Source organism: Salvelinus alpinus, chromosome 15 (genome assembly GCF_045679555.1).
Source record: "Salvelinus alpinus chromosome 15, SLU_Salpinus.1, whole genome shotgun sequence".
Lineage (NCBI taxonomy): Eukaryota > Metazoa > Chordata > Actinopteri > Salmoniformes > Salmonidae > Salvelinus > Salvelinus alpinus.
The window spans coordinates 37,297,689-37,319,047 of NC_092100.1; the positions used below are offsets into that span (position 1 = coordinate 37,297,689).

General features: G+C 42.1%; 2 protein-coding genes and 1 pseudogene across 2 annotated transcripts in view; 1 reads left to right on the forward strand and 2 right to left on the reverse strand.

The window, feature by feature from the left end:
- Positions 1–4,668, forward strand: part of LOC139539323 (SH3 and multiple ankyrin repeat domains protein 3-like) — a 120,629-nt gene extending 115,961 nt beyond the window's left edge. Inside the window, exon 21 of the mRNA XM_071342149.1 lies at positions 1,340–4,668. Coding sequence (XP_071198250.1) covers positions 1,340–1,904 — 565 coding nt within the window. The 3' untranslated portion in view covers positions 1,905–4,668. The remainder of the gene's footprint in view (positions 1–1,339) is intronic.
- A 3,136-nt stretch (positions 4,669–7,804) lies between these two features.
- On the reverse strand, positions 7,805–12,317 carry LOC139540012 (rab-like protein 2A). Its single transcript, XM_071343500.1, has 8 exons — positions 11,455–12,317; positions 11,306–11,335; positions 10,973–11,052; positions 10,699–10,778; positions 10,495–10,606; positions 10,312–10,409; positions 10,109–10,192; positions 7,805–9,186 (listed from the first exon to the last, which is right to left on the reverse strand). The coding sequence occupies exons 1-8, from the start codon at positions 11,559–11,561 to the stop codon at positions 9,103–9,105; spliced, it is 675 nt and encodes a 224-aa protein (XP_071199601.1). The 5' UTR covers positions 11,562–12,317; the 3' UTR covers positions 7,805–9,102.
- Positions 12,318–13,015: 698 nt separating this feature from the next.
- Positions 13,016–20,990, reverse strand: LOC139539325 (ciliary microtubule associated protein 1B-like; annotated as a pseudogene).
- Between the last annotated feature and the right edge of the window lie 369 nt (positions 20,991–21,359).

The following is a 21,359-nucleotide window of genomic DNA, read 5'->3' on the forward strand; positions in this document are numbered from 1 at the left end:
ACCCATACTGTAAGGTAGAAACCCATAAGTGAGAAAATGATAATGTTCCCTACATATTATAGAAAAGAGCAGAAGCTCTGAACTATCTGTTCAGACCTCAGTCCTACCTACCTACAGGTTATGGAAAATTTCCTCTTTGAGTATTTTGTCCAGTAGTTTTCCTCAAGGAGATAGCCACCACTGCTATGTCGAAGATAATAAAACAAAAACACTTTAGTAAATACTACAGTAATGTCCGCAAACTAACTACAGTAAATATTACAGTATATTACAGTCTGCAAAGACACTACAGTAAATACTATAGTATATACTACAATTTTTTTTACTACAGTATTTATTCTATAGTAAATTGTACATACGACAGTGTACTGCAATCATGTACGCAACACTACAGTAAATACTACAGTGTTCACTGTAGTGTTTTTGAGGACCAAGAATGGCCACTGGTGAAACTGCACCGGTTTCTGGGTCCCCGTCTGTGAGACTGGAGTCTCAGTGGGGTTTAGAATGGACATCAGAGAAACTGAGCGATGGGAGCCAGGGAAATGCTGATGAGGGCTCTATGTCGGAGAGGACATCTTGATTGGCAATAAGACGGAATTAAGTTTCACTAAAGTAATTTATGAAGGAGAGCGGGAAAGGGAGAAAGGGAGTGAGAGATAGAAAGAGATTGATACTCTCAGTGATTGCTCTGTCAGAATGAGCTGGATCCACCAAGTGTTGCTGGATCGTCTTCCACTAGCTAGACAGTATGCAGCTCGCGTTTCTCTTGCACACCATATGCCATCAACTGGATAGATCGAACCGAGAGAGAACAGCGAAAGCGACTACAGAGGGAATTGGTAGATAGAACCCATTTCTGCTCTGTCAGATGTTCTGCCATGTTCCGGTTCTGTAACGTTCCAGTTCCTTAGTGTTCCAATTCAACTGTGTTTTCTGCAGTGTTCCTCTCTCCTGAACCCAAGAAAGGTTGGACCATCTTGTATTAGGCATTTAAGTCATGTACAAACCAACTGAGTAGTTGAAAACAATGAAGCCTTTGATCTTGCTGTGATTTTAACTAGCTCTCAGTAACGGTCACTAACCCTGCAGCTCCTCAGTGGCTTGATGTTTCAAAGGCTCAACAGATCAAATGGCTCTTTTTACTTGTGTGAAGCTTTATAGATAAAAACACTGTGACATTGTTCTAATATCTCTTTGCCTTTTTCTTTCTCTACATCTCATTGCGCTTACTTTCTCTGTATCTCTCTTTCTCTGTATCCCTCTCACCCTCTTTCCCTCCCAACCTCCCTCCCTCTCCTTCTCTCTCTCTCTCTCCATCTTTCGCTCTCTCCTCCAGACTTTTCAGCAGTCTAGGAGAGCTCCACACCATTTCCCAGAGAAGCTACGGCACTTCCTACACCATCCGGCCCGGCAGCCGCTACCCCATAACACGCCGAATCCCAAGCCCCGGCTCGGGCTCCCCAGATCGGGGTGACCCCCTAAGTCGACTCCCAGGCTTCGGCTTACCCATTTCGCCCACCACGCCGCCCCACACAATCCTCAAATCATCCAGCCTCAGCCTGCCCCATGAGCCCAAAGAGGTGCGCTTTGTTATGAGGAGCTCCAGCGCCCGGTCCCGCTCCCCGTCTCCCTCTCCCTCTCACTCTCCTGGGCTGGGCTCACCCCTCCTGGCCCTCAGGCCCTTCCACCAGAAGCCCCTCCACCTGTGGAACAAGTACGACGTTGGAGACTGGCTGGAGAGCATCCACCTCGGGGAGCACAGGGCCGGCTTTCAGGAGCATGAGATTGAGGGCTCGCACCTGCCAGCACTCACCAAGGAGGACTTTGCTGAGCTGGGGGTGACGCGGGTGGGACACCGCATGAACATCGAACGAGCACTCAAACAGCTGCTGGAGAGCTGACCCCTGCCCTGAGAGAGAGAGAGAAAGAAAGAGGGAGAGAGAGAGAGGCGGGAAGAAATAGGGAGAGAGAAAAATGGCCAGACCACCCCAGTTTTACACCAACTCCATTTTAGGTCGCTGCTTTTCATTTCTTTTTATTCTGATGTCTCTGAAAGTTTCAGTGATTGCGTTCATACGCAGCTCTCAGCACTGCACTGAATTATGAAGTCCCTCCCCCATCTCACAACCTATCAGATGAGTCCTCTGATAGAGGCACATAAACTCTTTGCAGAACAGAATCTCGCATGAGCTCCGATTAGAACATTTGATTTGTGACTACTTGAGTTGCTCCTTTAGTCACACCTTTAACCTATCCCACAGACCTTTCCTTCGCTGTACCGCTCTTCTTCTCCCTGTCCCTCCATCTCTTTCCCTCCTGTTCGTTTTTTGCCTCTGAAGGATCCCCAGTTTGTGTGAAGAAGAGGAGGATGAATCTCGTTCCAAACGGAAAGTTCAGTTGCCTTTCAAAATATTCTTACAGAGATCAACTACGGTGAACACAGGAGTAAAGATGCAGTACTGACCTAGTATTGACATAGAACTGACATACTGATACAGTACTGACACAGGCCTCTCTCCACTCTGCCTGGCATTTTGTTTAACACTTGCGCCCAGAGACAGAGTTTGGTGTTGGAGACCACGTGGGGAGAACTCATCTATCCTGGGACCGTCTCACGAACTGACTGTGCTATCTATTATATTTGGAGAATGTTTAACCAACACTAGTGGCTTTTTTCATAATCAAAACATTTGCTTTGGGTTTCCAAAGGGAATATTATAAATAGATATAATATAAATGTATTTAAATAGCTTTGAGGGGGGAAAAAATGACAGAACGTTGAAAAAAAGATACGTTATATACAGAGCATCTGACTCCTACTTCTAGACAGAGTACAGAGAGTAAACTGTAACATTTATTCCACCAACAATTTACTTGTTTTTACCAATTATATACATATATATATATATATATTTGAAAAAAAGTATATAGATATATAAAAATGAATTTTTTTCATAAAATATACAACTTTACTAAAACTATACATATTCAATATACAACACGCTATTGATTAACTGTCCTTCTATGGTCACTCTTTCCTGAACAGTAGCATGAGAAGTTGCATCACGTCTTGAACAGAAGGTTGTGTTTCGTTTCCGCTTGTTTTCTTGCGGTCTTCCGTCATGCTGAAGGGTATCCCACACAGTGAGGGGTGTGAAACCACAGTTGACCCCAGTTTAAACCCAGTGACCTCAACACATACTCAGATGTAGATATACACAGATAGGGTCTTAATTATCAGTCTGTTGCAGAAGAACTTTCCTGCAACTTTCCTGCACTTGTAGTGTATTTGAGGTTTAAAAAGTCTTCTGAAGTTTGTAATTTACACTTTGAAATGTTTTTGTATCAACCCCTACAAAAATGTCCATTAATTATAATATAATAATAATTCACATTTCCTGTTTCTGCAGGATTATTTTCCTGCTGTAGCAAACTGGCTCAAATGAAGATCTTATATATACTGTACACACATGAACATTCACCTGGTCAAACAAATAACACGCTTAGATTCACACACAGACACGCACATAGTCCTCATCCAACCTAAGACCGGTAGCATCATTATCTACATCTGAGACCATGGTTTGGGATATAGAACGGGATGTCTTAAGAAATCAACAATTGTAATGTGAATAGCTGCTCTCAATGGTTAGAGACAGTGAGTGTCATCCATACACACAACAACACAGTGGTAGATCAATACTCTCTGGGAGAACAACAATGGTGCGTTTAAGAGGGAGCAACATTCTGAATACCGCAGATGTTTTATTTGATTTATTTGACCTTTATTTATACGTTTTTTTTCTCATTGAGATAACATCTCTTTTCCTATAGAGACCTGGTCCAATAGCAGCAAATAGAACTGACATGGTACAACTGTCATGAGCGTCTTATAAAGAACAAACATACTATTATACAAGTTCATTTTTTGCTTTTGTAGGTAAAGAAAATGTAGTATAAGTTTCGCAACAGTGAAGCATGTCTGTTCTCTATAATACATTACTATCTACATTGTTGTTTAATATTGGACTCCTCTGAACATGACCCAGGTGGACTCTACTACCACTAAAACCTTAACTAGTCAACAGTAGCACTGAAACCTTTATGCTCAGTTAAGATCCTTGGCAAGGAGCCGCGCACCAGTCCAATCTATCTCTGTGAAACGTTCATTTGTATCCATTTAGCAGGTGGTAAATTCAACATTGTGTCAATGTTGTAGGGATAACGCTCACTGTCTCACATTGGACCTCACAGACGATCTCACTCCTGATTCTGGTGACATGCGGGATGTTCTAAATGACACCCTTATCCCTATAGTGCCCTCCATTTGACATTTTGTGGCACTATTTAAGGAAAAGGATATATTTTGGGCCACTACCATACCGTCTCACTCATTTAGGCTTTTGTGTTTATTTGTTATGCCCCCCCCTCCCCCCACAATGTAGGGGTTGATTGTTGGTTTGTGTTTATTTGTTATGCCCCCCCCCCCTCCCCCCACAATGTAGGGGTTGATTGTTGGTTTGTGATTATTTGTTATGTCCCCCCCCCCTCCATAATGTAGGGGTTGATTGTTGGTTTGTGTTTATTTGTTATGTCCCCCCCCCCCTCCATAATGTAGGGGTTGATTGTCGGTTTGTGTTTATTTGTTATGCCCCCCCCCCCCCCCCCTCCATAATGTAGGGGTTGATTGTTGGTTTGTGTTTATTTGTTATGCCCCCCCCCTCCATAATGTAGGGGTTGATTGTTGGTTTGTGTTTATTTGTCATGCCCCCCCCCCCCCCCCCCATAATGTAGGGGTGGGTTTTGTAGCTCTTGGATTAAGACATTAAGAACTTTTTCTATTCACTCACCTAATCTGAATTTCAGAGTGACCAAGAAAAAGAGAAACTAAAATATTTAAACCTCTCAAAATGACGCACACCCTGTAAATATGAACAAAATACAAATATTTGCTTTTTTATATTAATCAAAAGCAATGTATATATGATAGTTTTCATATACATTTTTGAAAATCAAAAAATATATAGATCTATATATGAATGTTTGGCATATATGCATAGTTAATCACTGAGGGAAAAAGGTGTGATCAGATTGTATTCTTTCTATGAACTCTGAACTAGGAGATGATTTGCACAAAACACGGTGCTAGCAATACAGCCACCATTCGTTACAGCGCATGCAGGCTGTGAAGGGAGGAACCTCTCCTCTGTGTGGTGCGTGTATGTATGTGTGTGTGCGCTAGTTCAAACCCTCGAAGTGAGTCCGCTGTAGCCTTAATACCATCAGAGATTCCTGGCAGTGGCTGTGTCTCACACACACTCACACGTGGTGCACACACACATTTGCACAAACAGAGACACAGACTGAACTCCAAATCTGTAATCATTATAGGACCCTTTGATATCTATTCATTGATGAGAGAGAGAGAGAGAGAGAGAGAGAGAGAGAGAGAGAGAGAGAGAGAGAGAGAGAGAGAGAGAGAGAGAGAGAGAGAGAGAGAGAGAGAGAGAGAGAGAGAGAGAGAGAGAGAGAGAGAGAGAGAGAGAGAGAGAGAGAGAGAGAGAGAGAGAGAGAGAGAGAGAGAGAGAGAGAGAGAGAGAGAGAGAGAGAGAGAGAGAGAGAGAGAGAGATATCAAAACAATACTGGGGTGCTGAGAGAGATACAGCTAATCTTTTTTCTTTTTTACATTCTGTCTGTTCCTGTATAGCCCCTGTCTGTGTGTCAGAGACCCTGTCAGCCTTGGGCACTGGGTGGGGTTTGGGCTGTGGTTCAATAGGAGACATAGACAATTACAGTGTTACCATCTGCCCTACAACACCTCCCTATGACTCTCCTCATGACGAGGTGCACTGGCACTCTCTGCTCCGCGTTTCCATCCTGTTACACACTTTGCTCCCTTTTCCCTTTTCAGACTTTGAGTTTTTTAGGGTATGCTATGAGGTGATTTTGAAGAGGACCGACAAAAAAAGAAACAAAGAGGGAAAAACGTGCCAAAAAATAACAAAAAACTTTCAATGGTGTATTTTTCTTAATAGGACTACCTTAGTTTGGAAGTTGTTGAGCTGTTACTCAGTAATATGGTGCCATCTCCTGGGAATCTTGAGAACTACAGACATTCATTTAGCTTCTCCACTGTGTGTGCACAACCTTTTTGGAGTGGAACTCCAGTCGTTTTTATGTTTTGTAAAGGAATATATATATATCCTGAAAAATGACCAGATTTTATGAGCTTTGCATTATTACCATTTCTATATCTATTTTGAGACAAGGTATCAAAGTATTGCTTGGTTTAAATGTGATGAAGGTTGTTGTATAGCTTGTCTAACTGATGCTGAGAGATGCTGACATGGGTTTAAACACACAGCTCATATATACACACATGCTGTACACACGCACACGCCGGCATGCACATGCGCTCACACACACACAGTGCAGTTTGGACTCCAGTTGCTTTCCTGGTTAGAAAACACGTCAGTAACAGAGAACCTAGTTGGACCCCTTAGTAGGTTTACCACAGGTAGCCTATACAGATGCAAACCCATGCTGCGGGACACAGAAAGGTGAGGCAGACACTTCATTCACACCAATGAGTTTCTCTGTACGGTCGACTTCATCTTCTTTTCTAATCAACAAAGCACAATCTACACGGTGAGAGGGGATCTGGTAGACCCACCACTGGATCTAGTGATCTTATCATCATTCAAAGGGTTTTTCTTTCATTGTTGATTTTCTCCTTGTTTGCACTGTGAAGTTTAACATGGTGGATCTATCACAGGCTATGTCTGGGCTTTGCCTGGCCCATCTAAACCTCCCCTCCTCTTGATCTCCCAGGCATCCCGGCTCTCTATCTTCCTCAAAGACACTGAACTCCACACAGAACTGTAGCCTGGCTGAAACTAATGATGAACACTGGATTAATGACAACCTCAGTAGATTCATATTATTCAGTAGTTTAGCATTGTTGGATTAATCCTGACAGCATATACAGTATGTGTCAAATGTGTTAGGAGGTGAAAATGTGAAAGGTCAGATTGCTAGCTAACTAGAATAAAATAGTAGCGTTCACTTTGGTGCTATAGATGTACAGATTTTTGCTAGACAGTGTTACTGTGACTATTGGTGAGGCCAGGATTTTAATATACAGTTCTGTGTAATCTCAGATACAGGAAGGGCATACTCAAGTGTAAATGTTTTTGCTGTTGAAATTAAAATAGCCTCATTAGTCTGCAGAGAGGGAGATATAGGTTACCTGCCTCTAACTAGCATCTGAAGGTGAAGATGGGGAGCAACCATGTCTACTCCCAAACACAACGCGCTGAAAGAGGTCAGGGCAGAAGTGGGCAGACAGACTGGAAAATAAGACAGAATACAGTGGCCACTGGCCATTGAGTAGATTTCTGGAAAATAACAATAAAGGAAACAAAACACACTTTATGGTCAGTCCCACCATTTACAAGATCAGTTGAACCCTTTTCACCCAGAGGCACGGGTCTCTTATCATCCATAAGGGAACAGATAGGGAAGGGAGGCAGGGTAGTGAGGCTTAGGCAGGTCCACAGCTGTGATAGCTCCACCACAAAGATATATGTTTGTTATATTATGTAATAAATTTATAATTAAAAACATGAGTCCTGTGTATCAGCTCCTCATTGGTCTCACTGCTGAGATCTACTTTTGCCAGAGCTTTAGATGTGCCAACTGCCATGTCAGTTGTGACCTGAGTCTTTCCCAAGGAAAACGGAGGCCCTCTGGTGGAGAATTGCTGCTGTGTGACTCTATAGTTTGACAGTAATCAGTACAGAATTTCCAAATAATTTATTATGTACATTTGAGCTGTGATTATAAAATGTTTATTTCTTAAGGGGGTTGAAATTCCACTAATAACCAGGGTTAACACCCTGAGGGAAGCACACCAAACAGACATAGTATGTCTTGAAATTATCCTTTTTTTTATCACAGTTCATAGGATATCATACATATTTTTTTAAATATGGATTTTCCACAGAGAACATTAAGGGCTCTACTCAATCCATATTGCAAGAGTTCAGAGTGATTTAAATGTGAAGGCAATCTAACACTTCAGTGACATAGATAGAATACAGTCGTTAAGAGTTCTATTACACCTAGATCGTGAACCTCTCAGAAGTGGTCATTCATTGTAGTTCTGAGCTATCTTCAGTGCTTCTGCAACACTTCCAGTTGACTAACATCATATATACACACACGTATATCTAACTTGTACATTGATCGATAACTGCACTGGAATGAATTACTGGTGACATTGATGCAGCCTTGCCATGTCAGGTAGCAAGTATTGAGGATTGAAACCACACTGAAATAATATCTAACAATCGCTAGTGCCATCACATGGTTACAAAGTACAGTCATTGTTTAAAATACATTAAAAGACATGACATAAAAGCTCTGGCTTTACATTGTAGCACTTAAGAGCAACGACAGCAGCCTTTACATACATGTACCCCACATTGTACAAATCCTCATACACATGCCCCATGTGGTTAAAGCCTCAGAGAGCAAAAGCTGATGACAAAATCACGAGTGGCAAAGAGAGTTCACATTCACAGTTTCACTTTGCTCTCCAAAAATAGCCCAAATAGGAATGATAAGTATTGTGTGTGCCCCACATTTTACAACGCTTCACATTCTAGTTCACCTCAAATAACAAGCCTGCTTCACACACTTTGGCAGACATTTCACCTGCCTGACAACATGTATCCTACAGTATGTTTGTTCTCACATCAATAGATTTCCCCAGTTCACAGGTCACTATTATTATATAGGTCAAAGGTTAGCATTTCCATAGCATCAGTCCTACAGAAGCATGGCTCTCCCATGGCATAAAATACACACATGAGGAGAATGTAAGGATAACATGTCCACAAAGTGAGAATAACATGAATATAACATATCCACAACGTCAGGTATTCAGGAGCAAGGCTCTCCCATGGTAGAGTAGTAGAACGATAACATATCCCCAGTGTCCATAGCTGCACTGTAGTCCAAATCAGAGCTTGTGTTCACAACGTCAGTATAATGTAAAGATAACGTGAGGATAATGTATCCACATCAACATCCAGTCAGACAGACTCCGGGCTCTCTGGTTTCAGTCCCTCCTGAGCCGTCTGTAACGACAAATCCTTGTTCTGCTCCAGCTCAAAGTTCTGCAGGTCGGGGATGAACAAAAAATACATCATAATAATTATAATACATTTATTTTATATTGCGCTTTTCATACAGAATCACACAAGATAAAAAAATCAGGGAGCTGGTTGTTGATAGGAAATGGTCTTCCGCAGATAGAGGATGATGGGGCGGCAGGTAACCTAGTGGTTAGAGCGTTGGGCCAGTAACCGAAAGGTTGCTGGATCGAATCCCCAAGCTGACAAGGTAAAAATCTGTCGTTCTGCCCCTGAACAAAGCAGTTAACCCACTGTTCCCCAGTAGGCCGTCATTGTAAATAAGAATTTGTTCTTAACTGACTTGTCTAGTTAAATAAAGGTTACATGATGCAGTTCAGGAAAGGAGTAGCTTGAGTGCACAGTCATTTAGGGCTCTATTCAATCTGTATCACTGAAGCGTTAGGTTCGCTAAAAATGTAAAAGGTCATTTCCCATTGAGCCGACATATGCAGCGACTGCGGGAACATTGCTTTTAATTATAAATTGCGCTAGAAAGCGGATCTTCAGCGCAACGGATTGAATAGAACCCTTAGACTCTAAAATGGACCTCCAGTAGCTGTGTATTACACATTATCTGCAGGCTGTTGACTTTTGCCCATCACCACCCCAGCCTCTGCCTGTTTTAGGTTCTGCTCCCTACCCCTAGCTTGGCTATGATCAGATTCAATACCTGAGCACTTCCTTGGGTGTGGAGCACCCTGAAGATCAGAGCCTAAACGCTAAGACCAAATGTATTATCATTCACATTTTCTGTTCAATGAAATGTGATGTGCGCCGAATACATTAATTCTAATGACAGAGCAACTGTCAGTCAAATAGCTGCAGGTAACTCTGGAGAGTGAAAAAGCAAAATAAATAAGAGGGGATATATTATCAGTGCTTATATCCAGAGGCAAACATGTACCTCTAGCTCCCGCATCACTTCATCCATGAAGTCACTAGAGTTCTGCTTGTAAGACATCGCCATCTTGATCGTTTCTTTAAACATCTAGGATACATTTTCAGAACACAGAACTTTTGTTCGCTTTTTTTGTTAAGCATGGGAATACAGTATACAGACAGAGTATATGGTGTGTAATTAAGGAGGTCAGTGTTGTCCATCCTCACCTTGACCACATTGGTCCCATCAGCAGCTGATACAAAGTACAAAGGAAGTCCCTGCTTCTTGGCAAAGTTAAAGTTCCTCTGGGTCACCTTCATATCAGCTGCAAACAACAGAGACAACCGAGTAAAAAAGAAAGGGTGAAGGAAATAAAAGATTAAAGAATAAGCCTGTCTGGCTGGACTCACCATCTATCTTGTTAGCCACCACCACACAGGGGATCTCAGGCCTGTACTCTCTCAGCTCTGTGTACCAGTTGGTCAGGTTCTTATAGGTGATCTTCCTCTGCACGTCAAACACCTAACAAACCCAGGTACAGTCAATGATACAGGCTATGACATAAGTGCAAGCCTTGTAGTAGTTTCGTCTTAGAATCTAGCATGAAGTCTTACCATGATACAGGCGTGAGCTTTGTGGTAGTACGAGGGATGCATGCTCTGGAACCGCTCCTGTCCAGCAGTATCCCAGAAGTCTTTGGGGCAGACATAATCACAAACACAGCTGAAGGCAACCAAACAGACAGCATGGCAACCAGATAACAGAACAGGATTATGGTTTACAGCAATAACAGATCGGTTTACTTAAAACCAGCTGACTATTTTATAGCCTTAACAACTCATCAGTCTAAACCAGACATTTTGATAAGGAAACCATTCATAAACATACCTACTAATACAGCCTTTCTGTCAATGGTGGTATTGTATTTGTAGAGTGTCAGAGCATAGGTTGACAGCTGCTGGGGACGACTGGAGAACAAGTTAAGGAATAGAATAAACAACATTGTTAACTATCTGTACTGTAGCTACAGCATATGGTAACATTGCTGGTCAAAAGGCATGTAACAAGCTAAATCGGTCACTGCATGAAGGCATTGGGTTTCTCTCCATTTACTGCTATCAACATTTGGCAACACTTAACTACATCAACCCAAAATACTGATGAATGTCTTCATGTGACACTCAAAAACCAATTACAAAAGGAATAGATGAGAAAGGATACTATCCGTCAATCAGGAACCTCTCCATCAACCTGAAAGACAACAAGAGGCAGGTGTTTAACATCTCCTGGGTCACAAAAGGTATGCACTATCAGCTTTGAGGTGAAATTGCAGTGACAATAGGTAGCTGGCATGCTCCCCATCTCCGTACTTAGATTTCCCCACTGCACTGTCCCCAAGGCAGATGATCTTCACTTGTTCATCTGCATCATATTTATCTTGGTCCAGTTCAGGAATGCCATTGGCGTCGCTTGCCATCCTTCCTTCAGGATGGGGAAATCAGCTGCGTCGCACAGCGGCTTAGTTAGCTAGCTACCTAGTTAGAAGTTAACTTTAGCTAGGAACAAGGCGACTGACTGCACTTAGTATGTGATTACACTAACGCTAGCTAGCTCATGAGCTAGCTAAATTAAACCGCTTAACGTTACCGCGACACACATTTGCATGTAACTGTTAAGTTATTCACTTAAAATATGACTCAACCCCAGTCATATGTCTAAACTAACTTATTAGCTAAGCTAGCGAAACGGGTAACGTTATGTTTTCAACTCGTTGGTTATCTAGCCAGTGGCTAACGTTACTTGAATTATCTAACTAGTTAACTGTAGCTAATGCTTAACGTTACATCCAGTCAGGGACATTTGATATCTTTGGCTAGCTATATCTAACAACGTTATTTAGCTGTCAAATGTCTAGCAAAATAAGCATCAAAACATTAACGTAGCTATCAATGGAAAAACGTCAAAACATTGTAGCTAGTTAGCTAGCATGTTCTTGTAACAACAGCTTCGATAGAGAATGTATGTTTCTATGCAACACAGACGCGTGAAGGCCCCCTTTTTAACATGGCTGTTCCTATTATTGCCTGAAAATATATCTCCATGTTCTTGTAGCAACGGCTTCCATAGAGAAAGTCTGTTTCTATGCAACGCTGACGCTTGAAGGCCCACTTTCTTTTAACGATGCTGTTCCTATTATTGGCTGAAAATATAACTTGGTCGCCAACGTTCCTATAATACCTCATTATACCGCAGCGTTGTCGAATTCTCGTTTTCTGATTGGCTAGATTATGTTGCAAAGAAGGAAAAAGGAAGGGACCAGTCGTTGGGGACCTACGTGAATTTGCCCAATAGAAACTCGTTTTCAAACCGTTTGGACTAACGATTGCACCCATGATTTATATTTCAATGAGTGAAAAAAGTGCATTCATTGTCATTGTTGAAAATGTCTTTATTGATTGATTACCACATTTTGACAAGTTGGCTATTTTAGATGACTTCAAAGTGAGTGAACATAAGTCATTTAGTTGTGAAAATCATGTCAGATCAATGTGATATCAAACCACATCTTTGGTATTGGAAAAAACTATAATACTAGATATTTCATATTAGTTGTAATACTGAAAGTGGTCACAAACCTTTGGCCTGATATCAAACTTTGAATCTCATGTGGTAAAATATGTGCACCTTAAAACAGAAACGTATCCTGTTGAAAAGTGATAACTGAAGTATAAATACAGTACTGTACACCCCCCCAATATGTGATTGTCAGGTTAGCTTGTCAGCATCATTTTACTCAATGCAGCATACGCAATACATAGCAATAAGGCACAAGAAACTGCTTTCTTCAGTGCAGAGCAGTTTGATGCTGCTTTATTTATTGCTGGGATAAGGGGGTGTAGGAAATGGAAGGAGAAGAAGGAAGGGAGGGAGGCAAGTTCCTATTACACCACGTCCACGATGAGTGGAGCGATGAACTCGGAATGATGAATTCTGAAAGTGAAGCTTTGAGGTTTGATCCTGGTGAAGGTCACCTACCAATGGAAGACTGGCAGTTAGGACACTACCGATGCAACAGTGGGTAGAAAAACACTTTGTAGAAGAGATTTTCATATTTTTTATTTTAAGATGTTAATCATTGCATAACAGTAATATAAGAGTGATATGGGTATGATGAGGTGACTTGCCTGGTCAGGGTGGTGTGATCCGGGGCCTGGTTTCCTGGTGGTGTCTCCAGGCATGCTGTTGCATCCTGTCATGCTGTAGTGGGGGGGCTTGTGTTTGTAGGTGCAGGGGTCCACCACTCTGTATGTCCCTGGGCCAGGGACAGGTGAAAACACAGGGAAGAAGTGTGAGGGAAGATAAAATGAACGATAGGCCTATTAACTCAATCTGTTCATTTTCGCTAAAGACGACAGGTGAGATTTCCATTTGGAAGAGTCTGTGTTCGACATGTCAGATCTACCTTCTGCAGGTCCTCGTGGAAACTGCCTATCTTGCTGAGTCCTCGGAGGGAGAAGTTAGGGATGGAGGTTTTGTTGACGGTGGCAGGCCCCAGCACAGAGGGCAGCATGTAAGCAGCAGGGCCTGAGAGAAAGGACACATTCACATTCCGTAAGTACACCAACATTCTATTCCACAGTTCTAACACATTATCTCAGTCTTAATCGAACAGTATCCTTCGATCACATTCTAAAATTCTACAGCCAGCATTCTAATCCATGTCTCTAAAAGCCACAGTGTTGGACTGTTATCATTATTGAAGAGGATGTTACCTGGGGTCTGGTCGTTGCGGAAGCCTTTGCTCCAAGCAGACAGGGAATAGGCAGGGCCAGAGTATTATGCAGACTGCACTGACCTCTCAGGGGAGTAGCGACCTGAAACATCGAACAGACAGTAAGAACACAGTTTCATATTGTATGTCTTGAGTCTGTATGTGTGTGTAATTTCTGAGAGACATTGTGTGAGTTTTGAGCATGCTTGTGTGTGTGTGTGTGTGTGTGTGTACTCGCAAGTGTCTGTGTGTTACTGACCAGGCCCAGGGGTTTGGAACAGCTAGGGGTCTTTTGGGCGGCTGTAGAGGGAGTATGAAGGGGTCCCGTCATGTCCAACCCTGGTGATGTTGGAGGGAACCAAGTACCCCGGCCCGGGGGAGCAGTCTGAGCTGAGCTGGTGGTGGCGCATCCCAAAACTGAACGCCGGCCCTTTCAGCATCCTGGGGTCATGGTAGTTCAGACCTGAATGAAGAGATGAAGATGAAAGGCAGGTCAAATTTAAATCACAATGTGGCAACAAAAAAAAAAACATGTTAATAATTTACAAAAATGGACACAATTATTCATGTTTTTTTTTAATGCAATGCAGTCAGAACTTCAGTTTCTCAGTATGTGTGTGTGTGTGTGTGTGTGTGTGTGTGTGTGTGTGTGTGTGTGTGTGTGTGTGTGTGTGTGTGTGTGTGTGTGTGTGTGTGTGTGTGTGTGTGTGTGTGTGTGTGTGTGTGTGTGTGTGTGTGTGTGTGTGTGTCTAGATCTGTCTGTGTTTTGACAGCTGGATAAGCCAGCAGACATCATGAGTCACCCATCAATATTACGGAAACTCGTTTTATTTTAAATTATTTTTGATGGAAGAGTCAGAACAATTCCTTAAATGACCAGATGGTGGTATTGCTCAGCTCTCTGTCAATTGGCCCCCAATTCACTCAAAAATAGGCTACATAGGCATCCTCTGTACTACTGGGGGTACACTCAATGTTTACATTGTATTTTAAGGACAGATGTGATTTCGGATCAATATTCAATAACAATGTTCTCCAGAGAAACAGCTTGCATGGTGTGTTCATTTTAACATATCATCTGCACTTGAATGAAAATGTGCCTGTGCCTTGAGTGTTCAGAATACATCAAAGTCAACTCTCATCTAACAGTGGCTTTGGCATCAGTAAAACATTTGACATCCAAACCTTTATAATGTGACAAGTACATAATTATGTCTAGGCTTGATTGAGACAATAATAAACCTGTTTACTGTCGCCTCTCTATCAAACTCACTTTAATGTGCCTAATTTCCATGTGGTTTAGGGTCTGAGTAGCAGGCTGAAGGCTTTTAAATGATGATTAATGAAAAACTGAAACAAAACCTTTGTGGAAAATTAAGGATCAGGAGGTTAAATATCATCAAATAAATGTATCAGCATTCAGATTATTGAGTATGGCCAAAACGCAGTTATGGCCTTTAGAAATGTTCTCTCCAGCCACTCACTTTTAAGTGATTTTATGCCTTATCCATGGCTATCAATTTACACAGTTCCTGGATAAAGGTGTCAATGTTACTCTAGAGAGCACTAAAGAAAAGTGGGAAAGAGAGAGATGGAGATATATAGCTAGAAAGACATATGTAAAAAGAGAAAGAGAGAGAGAAACTACTCAAAGTGTCCCCCAAAAAGCCAGCTCTTTAATAGCGGTGCATTAAATAATTGAACCCCCCCTAGTAGTGAAATATGATTGGCTATACAGACACTGGCTCCAGACCCCTTCAAAGAATGAATATCTACATCACTTGTGGTTTGGTGCTCATCTATCTGAACAGCTGAGCACAGATTCCAATCTCTCTGGTCCCTACATAGTTTTGGGTTATTGATGCTCGAGTCTGATGCTAAACCGTGATAAGCTGTGAGACGTAGTCAATAAAGGTTAGAGGCTGTGACCGGGCGTTCTATTAAACAGCCCTCCATGCCTGTCCAACCTCTCGCTCTAAAGACATCTGAGTCTCTGTCTGAATCCTGAATCCCATTACTCTTTCTAATTAAAAACTTCACCCCGTAGCACTCCCCTCCGGGGCCAATAGTCCCAGGACCTCTGAACTGGCCCCTGCCATAGCGCGCTGCTTTCATTAGATTAAACACAATAATGAGAAAATCTTTTATCTTTGCATATAATTAAGGATCAGATGAAGGACATGTTGATCGATGGCAGGGAGTGACAGGTTAGTAAAAATCTTAGAGCTGCCGATGAGGTCCTGCCAGTGATCAATAGAAAATGTCCAGCTCAGATTGGAGTGCATGGATAGGCTGTCGTCACAGCAACGGGACGTTGTCAATACTAACAACTAGTTAAATCTCTCATACTGCAGACATGGATGGAGTCCTCTATCTGAGGGTGTGTGTGAGGGGGGAAGAGGCTCTGTGAGTGTGTTTAATCGTAACCCTAATTCAACAAATCAACGTCTACATAAGAAATCACTTAGATTGTTCTGCTGTTTTAGTTCCGGGCTGGAATAAAAGCCAGCCCGGACTGCAGCTCTCCAGGACCAGGGTTGGTGATCACTTTTTTTAATCGACTGTTTCCCTTCCCAGTCACTGGAGGGCAGGGTCGTCCTATATGAAAGGGAGGCTCATTTTAGGCAGACAGTGTGTGAGACTGAGGAACACTTTAGAATCGTGTGTTGCTTGCTGTACTGTGCTTATATTAAGGAGTAATGTTTCACTATAACCAAAATATGAATCAAAACAAATATTTTACATCAAAACTGAATCTGTTAGATTTTTTGACCACAGTGGCTCCGTGTGGCTCCATTGGTGAAGAATGGCACTTGCAATGTCAGGGTTGTGGGTTCAATTCCCATGTTTGACCGGTACGAATCAAAATGTATGCACTCACTACTGTGAGTTGCTCTGGATAAGAGCATCTGCTAAATAACTAAAATGTCACACAAAAAAGTCAATCAGGTTGTAAAATAAATCTTTGCCAGGATCTACAACTTCTGTTTTAGTTTTCTACATAGTGTTTAACTATAACATGCAAGAACGAGCTATCCAAAAAACAGATTGTTGTTTTGTTTTTACACAAGTTGTTGTTTTTCTCCAAAAATGTTTTTATGTGGTGTATTTGTAATTGAGACAACATGAGAAGACGAGAGATATTCCGAGGTGTTGCCATGGTATTGGTTGTGTATGTTTGAGGAGATTGGAGAGAATGGGCCAGTATGACAACACTTCACTCCTCTTTCATACACAGACACAAAGCCACTGTCACATGACTGAGGTTTGGCAATTTGTCTGATTGCAACATACGGTGGGCCTCTTGCTTCCAGAGTAAACACAGACAGACAGACGGACAGACCACTTTGAATGTAATCATACATTAAACAAGTGTGCTTGGAAACAGAGAGATACATTGTAATATTATTATTTTTAGTATCTATCCCTCTCTTTTGACAGTGAACTTGACAGTGTGAGCCTCTACCCACTTATCTGGGATGACTAATGCTAGTCAATTACAGTGCTGGTGATTCCTACGGTGTTCTCAAGTACTGTTAGAGCTGCCATAGTAAAACAGTTCAGCACCTCTATGTCCCCCTGTCTCACACACACACACACACATACACATACACACATACACACACACACACACACACACACACAGTCTTGTACAGCTAGGTAACCTTGTGGGGAGACACAATTCAGTCCCATTCAAAATTGTGTTTTTCTCTAACCCTTAACCCTAATCCTAACCCAAACTCTTACCTTAACACTAACCCTAACACTAATTCTCACCTCAACCCTAAACCCCCTAGAAATAGCATTTAACCTTGTGGGGACCAACAAAATGTCCCCAGTTGGTCACATTTTTGTTTGTTTACTATTCTTGTGGGGACATCTGGTACCTACAAGAATAGTTAAACATGTCCAAACACACACACTCTCTCTTAACCTACATTACCAACTACAGCCAAACTGTCACTGCTCATAATTGGGTCTCACTGTCTGGACAGAAATCAGCCTCACTGTTCAGACTAAAACTGAAACATCCCTCACTCATTCATTCCTCATCTGTCCCCATCCCCTGGTGAGTTTGGTGTGTGTGTGTGTGTGTGTGTGTGTGTGTGTGTGTGTGTGTGTGTGTGTGTGTGTGTGTGTGTGTGTGTGTGTGTGTGTGACAGTGGTAGCCTGGGGGCCTGGTTGCTGTTGACAGGTACGAGCGTTTCTGATTTGAGGAGAGCCGTCACCCAGACGACTGCAGCTGCCTCCCCAAGTGACACCTCCCTGTTACCAGGGGGATTAGGGTGTGTGTGTGTGTGTGTGTGTGTGTGTGTGTGTGTGTGTGTGTGTGTGTGTGTGTGTGTGTGTGTGTGTGTGTGTGTGTGTGTGTGTGTGTGTGTGTGTGTGTGTGTGTGTGTGTGTGTGTGTGTGTGTGTGTGTGTGTGTGTGTGGAAGTTCTCAAGATAGGGAAAGTTTCCCTGATGAGGTGACAGGTCCTCACACTGTACAGCCAACCAAAGGATACAGAAGAAGAGGGAGGAGAAGAGGTAGAGGGGAGAGAGGAGGAGAGAGAGAGAGTGGGATGCTCCCTGGTCACCAATTTAGGCCCAGCCATGGCATCCTGCAGCACACACACAATACCAATACAAGCCAACCCATATACAATATGAGCCAAGCTCCATCCCATGAGCAGCTGAGCATGCCACGGCAGCATGCGGTCGTTGAGTTTGCCTTTCTCTAGATGTGTGTGTATTTGTGTCCATCCATCCACCACCCATGCACCCGCATGTGAGTCTGCCCAGTGTGAGTGCTGTGTATATCACGCTCTGCCCTATCTAATTTCATTAATGTGATCTCCTGTCCATCCCCCTGATGTCTTAACTGCCATTATTTGTGGTTCCCTTCAAATAAAGTCCAGGCTATAAATTGTGTTCTGTGGAAATTGAGATATAAACGCCACCCTGCATTACAGTCTAATATTCTGCCATTTAATTAACTGAAAGCTACACTGACATTTATTGGATTGCAAGTTACTTGTTAATGGCAATACATTGAGAAACCCCCCAAAAATATCATTGCTTATTTTACATCAATAATTTGTGGACCTTTAGCTAATGATTATTCATTACAGCCCTATGGGGACTGTCTCGTTATGGGGAGGGAAAGTGAATGAAGAATTTAAAGATTTAAGTGGCTAGTGTCTGTTTCTCTGCGTCTACAGAAAAAAGGTTCCCCAGCTGTCCCCATAGTATAACCCTTTTTGGTTACAGGTAGAAAGAACCCTTTTGGGTTCCATGTAGAACCATCTGTGAGATGGGTTCTCCATGGAGCCCAAAATTATTCTACCTAGAACCAAAAGGGTCAACCTGGAACCAAAAGGGGTTCTTCAAAGTGTTCTCAGATGGGGACAGCCAGAAACCATTTTAGGTTTTCAATTCAAAGGGACTTTATTGGCATGGGAAACAATGTTTGCATTGCCAAAGCAAGTGAAATAAAGAATAACAAATTAACAGTTAACATTAAACACACAAAAGTTTCAAAGAGAAAGACTTTTGACATTTTATATTAATATTAACTACTGTATGTACAGTGTTGTTACAATGTGCGAATAGTAGAAGTACAAATGGCAGGGGAAAATAAATAATCAGATATTATTCAAATATAGGTTTCATTTACTTGTGTTTCAGCGCCACTGGTTGCCCTTTTCTTATTGCAACAGGTCACACATTTTGTTGCGATGATTACAAACTGGTGTATTTGACTATATGTATATACAGTCCCAGTCAAAAGTTTGGACACACCTACTCATTCAATGTTTTTTCTTTATATTTACTATTTTCTACATTGTAGAATAATAGTGAAGACATCAAAACTATGAAATAACACATATGGAACCAAAAAAGTATTAAACAAATCTAAATATATTTCATATTTTAGATTTTAGATTCTTCAAATTAGCCACCCTTTGCCTTGATGACAGCTTTGTACACTCTTGGCATTTTCTCAACAAGCTTCACCTGGAATGCTTTTCCAACAGTCTTGAAGGAGTTCCCACATATGCTGAGCACTTATTGGCTGCTTTTCCTTTACTCTGCGGTCCAACTCATCCGAAACCATCTCAATTGGGTTGAGGTTGGGTGATTGTGGAGGCCACTCTCCTTCTTGGTCAAATAGCCCTCACACACTTTGGAGGTGTGTTGGGTCATTGTCCTGTTGAAAAACAAATGATAGTCCCACTAAGCGCAAACCAGATGGGATGGCATATCACTGCAGAATGCTGTGGTAACCATGCTGGTTAAGTCTGCCTTGAATTGTAAATAAATCACAGACAGTGTCACCAGCAAAGCACCCCCACACCATCCCACCTCCTCCTCCATGCTTCACGATGGGAACCACACATGCAGAGATCATCCGTTCACCTACTCTGCATCTCACAAAGACACGGCAGTTGGAACCAGAAATCTCAAATTTGGACTCATCAGACCAGAGGACAGATTTCCAACAGTCTAATGTCCATTGCTCGTGTTTCTAGGCCCAAGCAAGTCTCTTCTTATTATTGGTGTCCTTTAGTAGTGGTTTCTTTGCAGCAATTCGAACATGGCCTGATTCACGCAGTCTCCTCATAACAGTTGATGTTGAGATGTGTCTGTTACTTGACCTCTGTGAAGCATTTATTTGGGCTGCAATTTCTGAGGCTGGTAACTCTAATGAACTTATCCTCTGCAAGAGTGGTAACTCTGAGTCTTCCTTTCCTGTGGCGGTCCTAATTTTTTTGGTTACTACATTATTCCATGTGTTATTTCATAGTTTTGATGTCTTCACTATTATTCTACAATGTAGAAAATAGGAAAAATAAAGAAAATCCTTGAATGAGTAGGTGTGTCCAAACTTTTGACTGGTACTTCCACCGAAGTCGGTTCCTCTCCTTGTTCGGGCGGCATCCGGCAGTCGGCGTCACCGGTCTTCTAGCCATCGTCAATCCACTTTTCATTTTCCATTTGTTTTGTCTTGTTTTCCTACACACCTGGTTTTCATTTCCCTCATTAATTGTTGTGTATTTGACCCTCTGTTCCCCCCATGTCTTTGTGTGGAATTGGTTGTTGTAAGTGCTTGTGCACATGTTTATTGGTGCGCGTCGGGTTTCGTACCCATGTTGGTTATTTCTTTATGCCGTTGGTTTTGCAATTAAACTGCTCCGGCTATTACCTAGTTCTGATCTCCTGCGTCTGACTTCCCTGCCACCAGTTACGCACCCCTTACAATGTTAATCTCTTGTCATTTCAGGGCTTTATAGTGATATGAGTAAGTGTCGATTGTTTTTAAGTGGTTATAGAATTCGATGTCTACTTTCTGGATATTAATTAATAATTGATATTGGCCTAATACTACCCTGCATGCATTACTTGGGGCTTTCTCTGTACTCTAAGAATGCTTGCAGGATTTCAATTGGATGTTTGTCCCATGTTTTAAAATGTTTATTGACACCACACTTCACTTCTATATAGGGCAATTGGTTCAATT

What these genes read in the sequence shown, in the direction of transcription:
- LOC139540012 (XM_071343500.1), bottom strand. Translation starts at nt 11,561, where the DNA reads ATGGCAAGCGACGCCAATGGCATTCCTGAACTGGACCAAGATAAATAT. An exon ending in GGTGGCTAACAAGATAGATG is followed by an intron (nt 10,410 to 10,494) that starts GTGAGTCCAGCC and finishes TGTTGTTTGCAG; the next exon opens with CTGATATGAAGGTGACCCAG. An exon ending in AAGTGATGCGGGAGCTAGAG is followed by an intron (nt 9,187 to 10,108) that starts GTACATGTTTGC and finishes CCCGACCTGCAG; the next exon opens with AACTTTGAGCTGGAGCAGAA.